This window comes from Crinia signifera, chromosome 8 (assembly GCF_055691185.1).
Source record: "Crinia signifera chromosome 8, ASM5569118v1, whole genome shotgun sequence".
Taxonomy (NCBI): domain Eukaryota; kingdom Metazoa; phylum Chordata; class Amphibia; order Anura; family Myobatrachidae; genus Crinia; species Crinia signifera.
In genome coordinates this window covers 15,145,507-15,159,084 of record NC_139224.1, presented here as the reverse complement: position 1 = coordinate 15,159,084, position 13,578 = coordinate 15,145,507, and the positions used below count along the sequence as shown (strand labels likewise).

The following is a 13,578-nucleotide window of genomic DNA, read 5'->3' as shown; positions in this document are numbered from 1 at the left end:
GATGGCTGTGTGAAGGGAACAGTGGGTGTTGGGTGAGTGAGGGGAACACTGGGTGATGGATGAGTGAGGGGAACACTGGGTGATGGGTGGGGGGAACACTGAGTGATGGGTGAGTGAGGGGAACACTGGGTGATGGATGAGTGAGGGGAACACTGAGTGAGTGAGAGGAAGACTGGATGATGGGTGAGTGAGGGCTGAGCTGCCCTGACATGACCATTACTAGAGCTAATCATTCTATTATATTATGGAACCGTTCCCCTAGTATCCCCACCCCCAATAATAACTCCCCGTCTTATCCCTCAGCCGGGTATCTTCAGTCGGATGTGGAGAACAACACGGTGGGGATTCTGGTCAGCACGGCGGTGGACCTGGAAATCGACGGCAGAAGACTTAAACCTGCAGGTGACTCCTGGGGTGGGGTTAGTATGTGGGTGGGGTTAGTATGGGGGCAGGGTTAGTATGGTGGATGGGGTGTTTCTGTAACATAAGCAAGGCAACAAATGCTGGATTCTGGGCCATCACTACATTGTATGTCAGTAAATTTACATTAATGTTACCTGAAATTTGGCCTCAGGAATATAGTGGGTCTATTTACTAAGCCACAGATATAGTGGAGAGAGATAAAGTACCAACCAGTCATTTCCTGACATGTTACAGGCTGTGGGGTAGAGATGTGAGGTGACAGGTGAGAGATGTGAGGTGAGGGGTGAGAGATGTGAGGTGAGAGATGTGAGAGTTGTGGGATGAGGGGTGAGAGATGTGAGGGGTGAGAGATGTGAGGTGAGGGGGAGGGGTGAGAGATGTGAGGTGAGGGGGAGGGGTGAGAGATGTGAGGTGAAAGTTGTGGGATGAGGGGTGAGAGATGTGAGGGGTGAGAGATGTGAGGTGAGGGGGAGGGGTGAGAGATGTGAGGTGAGGGGGAGGAGTGAGAGATGTGAGGTGAAAGTTGTGGGATGAGGGGTGAGAGATGTGAGGTGACAGGTGAGAGATGTGAGGTGACAGGTGAGAGATGTGAGGTGAGGGGTGAGAGATGTGAGGGGTGAGAGATGTGAGGTGAGAGTTGTGGGATGAGGGGTGAGAGATGTGAGGTGAGGGGTGAGAGATGTGAGGTGAGAGTTGAGGGGTGACGGGTGAGAGATGTGAGGGTGAGAGATATGATGCGAGGGGTGCGAGTTGTGGGGTGAGAGATTTGAGGTGATGGGTGAGAGATTTGAGGTGAGGGGTGAGAGATGTGACCCCTCACGCTACATCCCTCGCCCCACACCTCTAACCCTCACACTACTCCTCTCAGCCCTCATACTACATCCCTTGCCCCACACATCTCACCCCTCACACTACTCCTCTCACCCCACACTACATCCCTGGCCCTACACCTATCACCCCTCACACTACTCCTCTCAGCCCTCATACTACATCCCTTGCCCCACACCTCTCACCCCTCACACTACTCCTCTCACCCCTCACACTACATCCCTCTCCCTACACCTCTAACACTACTCCTCACCTCCTCACACTACTCCTCACCCCTCACACTAAAGCAGGTATTCAATGCGGCTAGCGAGGGGGTTGAACAGCGAGGATTGCAGAAACCAGCGATCTTCACTGTTTAACCCCCGCGCTGGCCGCTTGCTCTATTCAATGTTCTGGGGAAATCCCCACCGTCACCGGACAGTGAGAATTCCCCAAAACAGCGAGACCCGTGGCTACACCACTCTCCCACAGCATTGAATATCTGCCTAAATCTCTCTCCCCACACCTCTCACCCCTCACACTACATCCCTCGCCCCACACCTCTCACACTACTACTCTCAGCCCTCACACTACACTCATCACCCCACATCTCTTACCCCTCACCTCCTATCTCTCACTCCTCACCTCACATCTTTCACACCTCACATCTCTCACCCCTCACCTCCTATCTCTCACTCCTCACCTCACATCTCTAACCCCTCACCTCACATCTCTCACCCCTCACCTCCTATCTCTCACTCCTCACCTCACATCTCTCACCCCTCACCTCCTATCTCTCACTCCTCTCCTCACATCTCTCACCCCTCACCACACATCTCTCACCCCTCACCTCCTATCTCTCACTCCTCATCTCACTCCTCACCTCACATCTCTCACCCCTCACATCTCTCACCCCTCACATCTCTCACCCCTCACATCTCTCACCCCTCACATCTCTCACCCCTCACATCTCTCACCCCTCACCTCCTATCTCTCACTTCTCACATCTCTCACTTCTCACATCTCTCACCCCTCACATCTCTCACCCCTCACCTCACATCTCTCACCCCTCACCTCACATCTCTCACTCCTCACCTCACATCTCTCACTCCTCACCCCTCACCACCTATCTCTCACTCCTCACATCGCTCACCCCTCACCTCACATCTCTCTCCCCTCACCTCCTATCTCTCACCCCTCACCTCACATCGCTCACCCCTCACCTCACATCTCTCTCCCCTCACCTCCTATCTCTCACCCCTCACCTCACATCGCTCACCCCTCACCTCACATCTCTCTCCCCTCACCTCCTATCTCTCACCCCTCACCTCACATCTCTCACCCCTCACCTCACATCTCTCTCCCCTCACCTCCTATCTCTCACTCCTCACCTCACATCTCTCACCCCTCACCTCCTATCTCTCACCCCTCACCTCACATCTCTCTCCCCTCACCTCACATCTCTCTCCCCTCACCTCCTATCTCTCTCCCCTCACCTCCTATCTCTCTCCCCTCACCTCACATCTCTCTCCCCTCACCTCACATCTCTCACCCCTCACCTCACATCTCTCACATCTCATCTCTCTCCCCTCACCTCACATCTCTCTCCCCTCACCTCACATCTCTCACCCCTCACATCTCTCACCCCTCACATCTCTCACCCCTCACCTCACATCTCTCACATCTCATCTCTCACCCCTCACCTCACATCTCTCACCCCTTACCTCATACCCCTCACCTCACATATCTCACCCTCACTTCACGTCTCACCTCACATCTCTCACCCCTCACATCTCATCTCTCTCACATTACATCTCACCTCATCTCTCACCCCTCACATCACATCTCTCACCCCTCACATCTCATCTCTCACCCCTCACCTCACATCTCATCTCTCACCCCTCACCTCACATCACATCTCTCACCCCTCACATCTCATCTCTCACCCCTCACCTCACATCTCATCTCTCACCCCTCACCTCACATCACATCTCTCACCCCTCACCTCTCATCTCTCACCTCACATATCTCACCTCACCTCACATCTCTCACTCCTCACATCACATCTCTCACCTCTCATCTCTCACCTCACATATCTCACCTCACCTCACATCTCTCACTCCTCACATCACATCTATCACCCCTCACCTCTCATCTCTCACCTCACATCACATCTCTCACCCCTCACCTCACATACCTCACATCTCTCTCCTCACCTCACATCTCTCACTCCTCACCTCACATCTCTCACCTCACATCTCTCATCTCTCGCGCCTCAGCTCACACTTCTCCTTTGTCTTCCTCCTTTAGTGGTTGGGGTGAAGTTGGACCTTGAGGCCTGGGTGGAAAAATTCAAAGTTCTTGCCAGTAACCAGTCGGAGTTGAACCCACAAGGGCCACGGAAGGTCAGCTCCATGTTCTCATTCCTCAGGACACAGAATTCCCTTCACAGAATGACACCAACATTGTCTGACCTGATGAATCTTTATATATTTATTGTACTGCATTCTTATTTCGGCATTGTTCCTGAGGTGTCATATGTCGGCATTGTTCCTGAGGTGTCATATGTCGGCATTGTTCCTGAGTTGTCATATGTCGGCAATGTTCCTGAGGTGTCATATGTCAGCATTGCCTCTTGGGTGGTCATATGTTGGCATTGTCTCTGGGGTGGTCATATGTCGGTATTGTCTCTGGGGTGGTCATATGTCGGCATTGTTCCTGAGGTGTCATATGTTGGCATTGTCTCTGGGGTGGTCATATGTTGGCATTGCCTCTGGGGTGGTCATATGTTGGCATTGCTTCTGGGGTGGTCATATGTCGGCATTGCTCCTAGGTTGGGCATATGTCGGCATTGCTCCTGGGGTGGTCATATGTCGACATTGCCTCTGGGGTAGTCATATGTCGGCATTGCCTCTGGGGTGGTCATATGTCGGCATTGCCTCTTGGGTGGTCATATGTCGGCATTGTCTCTGTGGTGGTCATATGTCGGCAATGCCTCTGGGGTGGTCATATGTCAGCATTGCCTCTGGGGTGGTCATATGTCGGCATTGCCTCTTGGGTGGTCATATGTTGGCATTGCTTCTGGGGTGGTCATATGTCGGCATTGCTCCTGGGGTGGTCATATGTTGGCATTGCCTCTGGGGTGGTCATATGTCGGCAATGCCTCTGGGGTGGTCATATGTTGGCATTGCCTCTGGGGTGGTCATATGTCGGCAATGCCTCTGGGGTGGATACACTTATATGTTCCCACTGTAGGTCTGGGCTCAGTGTGAGTCTTGTCCCTCAGGAGATGTATTACATGTAGTGTCCTCTCTCCCCCCAGCAGTGTAATCCCTCCGCCAGCTGCGAGATGGACTGTGATATAAACAACGAGGTGAGTCGTCCATACATATATTCTTTATTCTATGTGTACATAAGCTGATCCCATCATACTTACTGTATACTTACATCTCCTAACCTCCCCCCAGGCACGCGCAGGGCCCGGCCACCTCCCCCCAGGCGCGAGCAGGGCCCGGCCCCCTTCCCCCAGGCACGCGCAGGGCCCGGCCCCCTTCCCCCAGGCACGCGCAGGGCCCGGCCACTTTCCCCCAGGCACGTGCAGCGTGGCCATGTTGGTGTAACTGTGCACGTGTCTCTGTTCTCTCCAGGACTTACTGTGTGTGCTCATTGATGATGGCGGATTCCTTGTCATGTCCAACCAGCAAGATCACTGGAACCAGGTAACCGGAATGTCCGGGTCTGTGTGTCTGCTGATGGGCAACATGGGATCAGCAGCAGCTCCTTATAGTCAGTACAGGGGGGCTGGTACCTCATTGCCTGGTACATGTTATATCACACGTGTCATGTGTGTGGCACCGGCCACATTATCGCCTGGTACACGTAATATAACACGTGTCATGTGTGTGACACCGGCCACATTATTGCCTGGTACACGTAATATAACACGTGTCATGTGTGTGACACCGGCCACCTTATCGCCTGGTACACGTTATATCACACGTGTCATGTGTGTGACACCGGCCACCTTATCGCCTGGTACATGTTATATCACACGTGTCATGCGTGTGACGCCGGTCACCTTATCGCCTGGTACATGTTATATCACACGTGTCATGTGTGTGACGCTGGCCACCTTATTGCCAGGTACACGTTATATCACACGTGTCATGTGTGTGACACCACCCACCTTATCACCTGGTACACTTAATATAACGTGTCATGTGTGTGACGCCGGCCACATTATTGCCTGGTACACGTAATATAACACATGTCATGTCCTCACTCTGGGCCTTATTCTAGTTCACTCTTTCTGACAAAATACTTCTTAGAGTGTGTACACACGGTTCGAGGTTCTGTGCGATCCGATGTACGATTCGATGTTTTGTCCGATTTTTACTTTTCCCTTTTTTTCTCTACTCCTTAAGATATGCCTTAAGATATGCTTAAGATTTTGACTTTTTACCATACAATTTGCTATGCGATTTCCTATTTGATTTACTATAGGATTTCCTATGTGCCTTAAGATTTGCTTAAGATTTTGACTAAGTGATTTTGACTTAACAACAGGATGACTGACAGGGCCCTGGAAATCGTATAGCACATCGCATCTTAAGCATATCGCAAGGCACATACGATGCATGCGATAATGATATTTATGTCTTACCTGTTAAATATCTTTCTTCGAGGACGTCAGGGGCCACAGGGATAACATTGGGTCTAGGAGTGACGTCACGACCAATCCAGCACCAGAAAGGTTAAACTTCTGGGCTGCTCAGAGACAGCCCCTGGGCTCTCACCTCCTATACCCCGCCTCCCAGGCTAGTCAGTTTTTTTCCCAAGCCAGGCAGGAGACAAGATAGAAGGAAGAGAAACCCATACAGAAACACACTCAACAAATATATGTGTATGTGTGGTTGCTCAATAGAGAAACCATAACTGTAACATGTGTAAACACCCTCAACAGAGGAAATTTTAACTAAGTTGACTCAACGGAGTAACTCTTAATGTTAATCATGAAGTAGGCGCGCCAGGGAGGGATCCCTGTGGCCCCTGACGTCCTCGAAGAAAGATATTTAACAGGTAAGACATAAATATCATTTTCTTCAGCGGTAGACGTCAGGGGCCCCAGGGATAACATTGGGATGTCCTAAAGCAGCCACCTATGGGTGGGGGCGCGCCTGGGCCGCAGCCAATACACTCCGGCCGAATGCCGAGTCTTGTGAGGTAAACGTATCAAACGCATAGAAGCGTAAGAAAGTATGAGGAGACGACCAGGTCGCCGCCTTGCAAAGTTGCTCTGCTGTCGCACCACCCCTAACAGCCCAAGACGCACCCACAGATCTCGTGGAATGAGCCCGGACGCCCGTTGGAACCGGAAGGGCGGCACCCAAGTAAGCTTGTTTGATGACAGACCTTAGCCACCGGGCAATGGTCTGCTTCGTAGCAGGCCAACCTCTTTTCTGAAATCCATAGAGGACAAAGAGAGAGTTAGATTTCCTAAGTGCTTTAGTACGACGCACATAGATACGTAACGCTCGCACTACATCTAGGAATCGCTGTTCAGGAGAAGCCTCCGGCCCCCGAAAGGCTGGGACCACTATCTCCTGATTAACGTGAAATTTGGACACCACCTTGGGAAGGTGTGAAGGGACTGTTCGAAGGACCGCCCTGTCAGGGTGGAAAACCAGAAGAGGAGACTGACAGGACAGAGCCGATAAATCTGAAACCCTCCTGGCCGAAGCAATGGCCAGCAGAAAAACAGTTTTCCATGTAAGCCAAGATAGATCCACTGATCGCAATGGTTCAAAAGGGGGACCCTGTAGAGCCTTAAGAACCAGAGAAAGATCCCATGGAGCAACCGGTGGGACAAACGGAGGTTGGATTCGCAAAACCCCCTGCAAGAAAGTGCGGATGTCCTGCAACAACGCCAGCCTCCTTCGAAATAGAATAGACAAGGCCGACACCTGTACCTTTAGTGATGACAGTCTAAGGCCGGCCTCTAAACCCTTTTGTAGAAAGGACAGAATTCGAGACAACCGATAGGTTTTTGGGTTAAACTTGCGTGAGCTACACCAGGCGAAGTAAGCTCGCCAGATGCGATGATAAGCACCGGCCGAAGAAGGCCTACGAGCTCTGAGCATAGTCGAAATCACCCGTGAATTAAAGCCTTTAGCTTTTAACAAGGCGGTCTCAACAGCCACCCCGTTAAAGACAACCGCTGCAGATCGGGATGGAGGCACGGCCCTTGCGAGAGCAGATCTGGCCACAGAGGTAGCCGGATTGGAGGGGCCACTGACAGGGCCTGCAGATCTGAGAACCAGATCCTCCGAGGCCAATGAGGGGCCACCAAGATCATCGTGCCCCCTTCTGCCTTCAATTTGCGAAGAACTCGGAGAAGGAGTGAAAATGGGGGAAAGGCATACATGAGAGCGAACGGCCACTGGGCTGACAGAGCGTCTACCATGCAAGCGTTCGGATCTCGAGACCTGGAACCGTACAGGGTGACCTGGTGATTGTGGCGAGATGCCATCAGATCCACCTCCGGTCTGCCCCACCGGTCTACCAACATCTGAAATGCTTTCGGATGTAGGGTCCATTCGCCGGCATCCAGAGTCTGCCGACTCAAGAAGTCCGCCTCCCAATTGAGGAGTCCCGGGATGAAGATTGCCGATAATGCCGGGATCTTGTTCTCCGCCCACTGGAAGATACAAGAGGCCTCCGCCATAGCTGCTCGACTCCGAGTGCCACCCTGGTGGTTGATATAAGCCACCGTCGTCGCATTGTCCGACTGTACCTGCACCGGGTGACCTTGAAGCCAAGGCTCTGCCTGGCGGAGAGCCAGTAAGACAGCTCTTAGTTCGAGAGTGTTGATGGATAGCAAGGATTCCTGTGGAGTCCAAAGCCCCTGAAAGGATTTCTGACATGTGACTGCTCCCCAACCACGAAGACTGGCATCCGTGGTGAGGAGAGTCCATTTTTGGATCCAAAAAGGCCTCCCTTCCATGAGGTTCTGATCTAGAAGCCACCATGACAGGGAACTCCGAGCTGCCGGTGATAAGACAATCAGGTGTGACCGTATGTTGGAGTATGACCCCGACCATTTCCTTAGAATTTCCCGTTGTAAGGGGCGAGAGTGGAACTGAGCGTACTCCGCCATGTCGAAAGTCGAGACCATGGAGCCCAGCACCCTCATGCAGGCATGTATTGAGACACACCTGAGCGAGAGAAGATGTTGAACTCTGGACTGCAGGGCCTTGCGGCGTATCTCCGGCAAGTAAATCCGCTGATTTACTGTGTCCAACAGGGCCCCTAGGTGAATCATAGATTGAGTAGGGACTATGGATGACTTTGGCCAATTGATTATCCAGCCATGGCGTTCCAGGACCGCCACGACCTTGGTCAAGTGTGCCTGGAGAACCTGGGGTGACTGAGCCAGGATCAACAGATCGTCCAGGTATGGGAGAATCCGAACCCCCTGGTGGCGAAGAGCACTGCACATCACTGCCATGACCTTCGTAAACACGCGGGGAGCTGTGGCCAGGCCGAAAGGTAGTGCCTGAAATTGAAAGTGACGGTCTTGCAGCGCAAACCTGAGGAACCGCCAGTGTTCTTGTTTGATGGGTACATGTAGATACGCATCTTGTATGTCGAGGGATGCCATGTAGTCCCCTGGTTGCAACGCCAGCACAATGGACCGCAAGGTCTCCATTTTGAACTTCGGGACCCGAAGGAATTTGTTTAATCTTTTTAGATTTAAAATGGGACGGAAGGTCCCATTGGGCTTCCGTACCAAGAAAAGACTGGCGTAGAAACCTGTGCCTTGTTGCGACACTGGAACGGGGGCAATGACACCTGCTGAAAGTAGTTTTTGTATGGCCTGTTCCAGGGCTACGCGCTTTTCCAAGTCCTTGGGAGAACTTGTTGAAAAGAACGAGCTCGGTGGTCGACGGCGAAAGGTTATAGAATAGCCTTTGAAGACTAAGTCTCGAACCCAAGCGTCTGTCGTGGACTCCAGCCACATGTGCGAAAACCGAAGCAGGCGACCCCCCACCCTGGGATCCCCCAGGTGGAGCGCCGGCCCATCATGCCGAGGGCTTAACCTCGGGTTTATGTTCAGCACGTCTAGTGGGCCAGGGACGTTTTCCTCTGGCCCTAGAGGGCTTTGCGGGTTGGGCCTGAGTCTTTGTGAACGACTGTCCCCTACCCCTGCCCTGGAAACGAAAGGACTGGAACGCCGGTCGAGGACGTGGAGCATGAGTGGATGGCAGGAAAGCCGCCTTTGAGGCAGCCACCGTGGCCACGATTTTGTCCAGCTCTGATCCAAATAATAGAGAACCCGCAAAGGGTAATGCCTCTAGAGTTTGTTTGGACTCAGTATCCGCTTTCCAAGAGCGAAGCCACAGGGATCGTCGAGCCGCCACTGCCGAGGCAGATGCCCTTGAAGTAAGAGTGGCTGCATCTAATGCAGCCTCTCCCAAATATAGTGCAGCTTGATGCATGATGTCAAGAATAGGAAACATGTCATCTACACTATCTCCCTCAGTAATAATATTAGTGAGGAGAGAAATCCATTTGACCATGGCCTTTGCTACCCAGGCAGATGCCAGGGTAGGTCGTGCAACCGCCCCAGTTGTTGTAAAAATCAGCTTAAGAAAGTTCTCTAACTTTCTGTCAGCGGCATCTTTAAGAGAGGCGGTTGGAATGGGTAAAGTACTGGAACGCACAATCTTAGCGATATGTGCATCCACCTTGGGAGGAGTCTCCCAGCGAACTCTATCCTCTGGAGGGAGCGGGTACAGGGAATTAAACCGCTTAGGGAGCGGAAACTTCCTATTTGGTAACACCCAGGCCTCCCCAAGGACATCCTCTAGCTCTGCAGAGTTAGGGAACACTGTCCGCGTCTGCTTGTGACGCTTAAAAGATGGGCCCACAGACTGTACTGGTTCAGAGACCTCCTGTAAATGTAACACGTCTCTAACCGCAATTACCAGGGCTTCTACATCGACTTTTGCTGTTATGTCGCTGGAGGTGTCGTCAGCATCTGCGTCGACTGTGTCGTCAACCAGCTGATCCTCCTCCTCATCAGTATCTACATCCGTATCCTGACGGGTGAGGGTAGAAGGAATCTCCCCACCCCGGGGCTTACGGGATTTACCCTTTAAAGAGGCACGGATGCCCTGAACTGAGTCTGCCAAAGCACGCGCCCATGCCGGCTCCTCGGGGGGGGCACATGGCCGAGACACGGACGGTCCCGGCTGCAGGGATGGTGCAGCAGAGAGCCTGTCTATTAACTGTGACATGACCTGGGTAAGCTGGGCCCAAGCAGGTTCCCCTGAGGGAGCTGCCACAGGGGGCTGCGCATGTGTTTTTATACATTGTAGGCATAACCCCTCTACAAGCTGGGGTACGCCCGCTCTGCAACGCGTGCAGGACACCAATATAGGGGCCCATGTGTCGTCACCGCTTTCCTCTGACATTGTACAAGAGGCAGCTGACTGTAACAATTAACACAATATACTTTCTGACAGGCAGTGATAGTGTTAAGACAATATGAGACACAGCACACAGACAGGGCATACAATGCAAAATAAAAAACCTGGCACTGAGCTCCGCAAAGCACTAAGGCCGGCAGGAGCATAAATTACTGTAACCTGGTATCCTTGAAGGAGAGGTACAGGGGGGATTTGCCCAGATGGCCCGGCCGTGAAGAGATGGAACTCCAGACTGGCAGAAAGCTCTCTGTGTCCTTCCAACACGTGCAGCAGGCAGGCAGGAAGAGATCAGGGCTGGAAACCCCGTGGGTACATCCTAGCTCCTGTCTCCGGGGGAGGGGCTGTGTGAGGAGAGGCTCCCTCCCCCTGCTAGCAAATGGCCACTGGGAATATATGACTCATGTGGCGCCGGTAAAATGGCGGGGATCCGGCGCTTGCCGGGCGGCCCCGCGTACCGACGCCACTGCCCACACTCAACATCTCCCTGGTGGTCCAGCGGGACAGAGCGCTCAACACTTTTCAAAAGGCGGCGGTTCTGCCGCTTGCTAGTGCAGCCCGGCGATCCCCCTTCGCCGGGCTGCTCAGCCGCCATTAAACATGCGCGCGCGCGCTCCCAGCGGGGAGCGCGTTACCTGTAAGCGGCTCACCGCTGTCGTCCCGGTCCCCGTTGCGGCTGTGCTCTCCAGTGCTCTAGAGCCAGCCGAACACCTCCGCTTGTGGAAACCACGTGGGTGGTGTTGGGCTGCCGGGTCCCGGGTGATGGAGCGCAGTGCAGGGGTCTAACAGACCCCCGGCGCTGCTGCTCTGTCACTGACTCCGGTCAGTGTAAAAATCAGAATTAAAAAAAAAATTAAAAGAAGTTTTATGCTGCTATTAAAGCAGCACCTTTCTAATGCGTGTTGGCTCCTGCCAGCACGATAAAAACTGACTAGCCTGGGAGGCGGGGTATAGGAGGTGAGAGCCCAGGGGCTGTCTCTGAGCAGCCCAGAAGTTTAACCTTTCTGGTGCTGGATTGGTCGTGACGTCACTCCTAGACCCAATGTTATCCCTGGGGCCCCTGACGTCTACCGCTGAAGAAATGCTTGTGATTTGTGCTAGATAGAGTGTGCTGCCCACTCTATCTCCCCTCCGATCTCTCCTTAAACGGGAGCGCGCATCGGGCTAGGAAGCCCTTACAATGCATACAATCAGTATGCGATATGTATGCGATATGGCTTCCGATGTTGACGATATCGTCAACATCGGAAGCCATATCGAACCGTGTGTACACACTATTAGATGGACAAACTCATGTGCACTGCAGGTGGGGCAGATGTAACTTGTGCAGAGAGAATGAGATTTGGGTGGGGTTTTACTTCAAAGTGAGATCTATATTGCAGTGTAAAAATAGAGCAGCCAGTATTTACCCTGCACAGAAACAAAATGACTCACCCAAATCGAATTCTCCCTGCACCTGTTACATCTGCCCCACCTGCAGTGCACATGGTTTTGTCCATCTAAGAAGGATTTTGTCAGAAAGAGTGAACTAGAATAAGGCCCTGTGTTGGTGAATTGCCTTTTGCAGCGTATAACACATGTAGATCTTTATGAGGAGCAATCCGCCCACCGCGCCGATAATCACGTCCCCACATTGCTGTTGTCACATACATAAACATGTATTATTTAAATTGAGGGTAATTGCCCTTTTACGGAGCATTTATGCCTGTAATTGCCTCATGAATTCCCAATCACGTACCGCAGACGTGCTGCAGACTAGCGTTACACGGGGCATAGGGAACCTGAGAACGCGGGTATCACATCTCTGCCTTTGGTGCCATGGGTGGCTGAGAGTGTGCCCATTGCATACGTGGCACCTCGTTATTATACATGTCATGTGATTACTTCCCATTAGGTGGGGAAGTTCTTCAGCGAGGTGGATCCCAATCTCATGGGCGCGTTATATAACAGTTCTTTCTTCATGCGGAAGGAGTCCTACGATTATCAGTCTCTGTGCGCCCCCAAGACGGAGAGCAACAAAGGCGCAGCCCCTCGGGGGATCTTTGTGGTGAGTGAGGGCCATTGTAGATCTCCCCATTTCTGTCATCTCCTGTGTACAAGACCCCCACCCCCCAGCAGGGATACGGTCATTTGGTCTACAGCAAGTTGACCGACAATCATTAGGTCGACACCGTTAGGTCGACATAGGTCAAAGTGGATAGGTTGACACAAGCATTAGGTTGACAGTTTCTAGGTCGACAGTCAAAAGGTTGACATGGGGGTTTTCACTGTTTTTGGAGCTGACATGTGCCGGCAGGCGGTATTTCATGCCCTACCATCCACTAGGGTGTGGTGGGAGAATAAAATAGTGTGCCCGAAGCATGGCGAGCAAAGTGGTGCACTGGAAACTGTGTCGACATTTGGGTAAAAAAACTGTGAAAAAACCTTTTGACTGTCGACCTTTCCCCATGTCGACCTAACGGTGTCGACCTAATGACTGTCAACCAACTTGCTGTAGACCAAACGATCCCAAGCGCCCCCAGCAGACACCTGTAATTCTGGGTAGTCGGTTAGTCGCTGACTGTCCAGCCATGACAGGTGATGGGAGAAACCCATTAGATGTGTGGGGTCGGTGGTCTAGCGTGGGGTCTATGTAACCTATAACCTGTCCCTCTTCTCCCACAGCCGACCATTGCTGATATCCTGAACCTGGCCTGGTTATCCTCCGCGGCCGCCTGGTAAGTCCAGGAACTCGCTGCGCGGTGCTTCCACTATCAGTTTCTCCGCAGCCATCACCACGTTATATGCGCCTCTGATAATCCCTACTATGTGCTTATAATGTGCAATCCCTACAGGTCCCTGGTGCAGCAGCTCCTCCTCA

At 52.4% G+C, this 13,578-nt stretch overlaps 1 protein-coding gene across 1 annotated transcript in view; it reads left to right on the top strand.

Moving 5' to 3' along the window:
* CACNA2D2 (calcium voltage-gated channel auxiliary subunit alpha2delta 2) overlaps positions 1 to 13,574 on the top strand; it is a gene marked incomplete at its 3' end in the record, with an annotated part of 191,874 nt that extends 178,300 nt beyond the window's left edge. Inside the window, exons 29-35 of the mRNA XM_083158159.1 lie at positions 304 to 402; positions 3,541 to 3,635; positions 4,553 to 4,603; positions 4,878 to 4,949; positions 12,613 to 12,765; positions 13,383 to 13,435; positions 13,553 to 13,574. Of these exons, the coding sequence (XP_083014285.1) occupies positions 304 to 402; positions 3,541 to 3,635; positions 4,553 to 4,603; positions 4,878 to 4,949; positions 12,613 to 12,765; positions 13,383 to 13,435; positions 13,553 to 13,574 (545 nt within the window). The remainder of the gene's footprint in view (positions 1 to 303; positions 403 to 3,540; positions 3,636 to 4,552; positions 4,604 to 4,877; positions 4,950 to 12,612; positions 12,766 to 13,382; positions 13,436 to 13,552) is intronic.
* Positions 13,575 to 13,578: the final 4 nt, after the last annotated feature.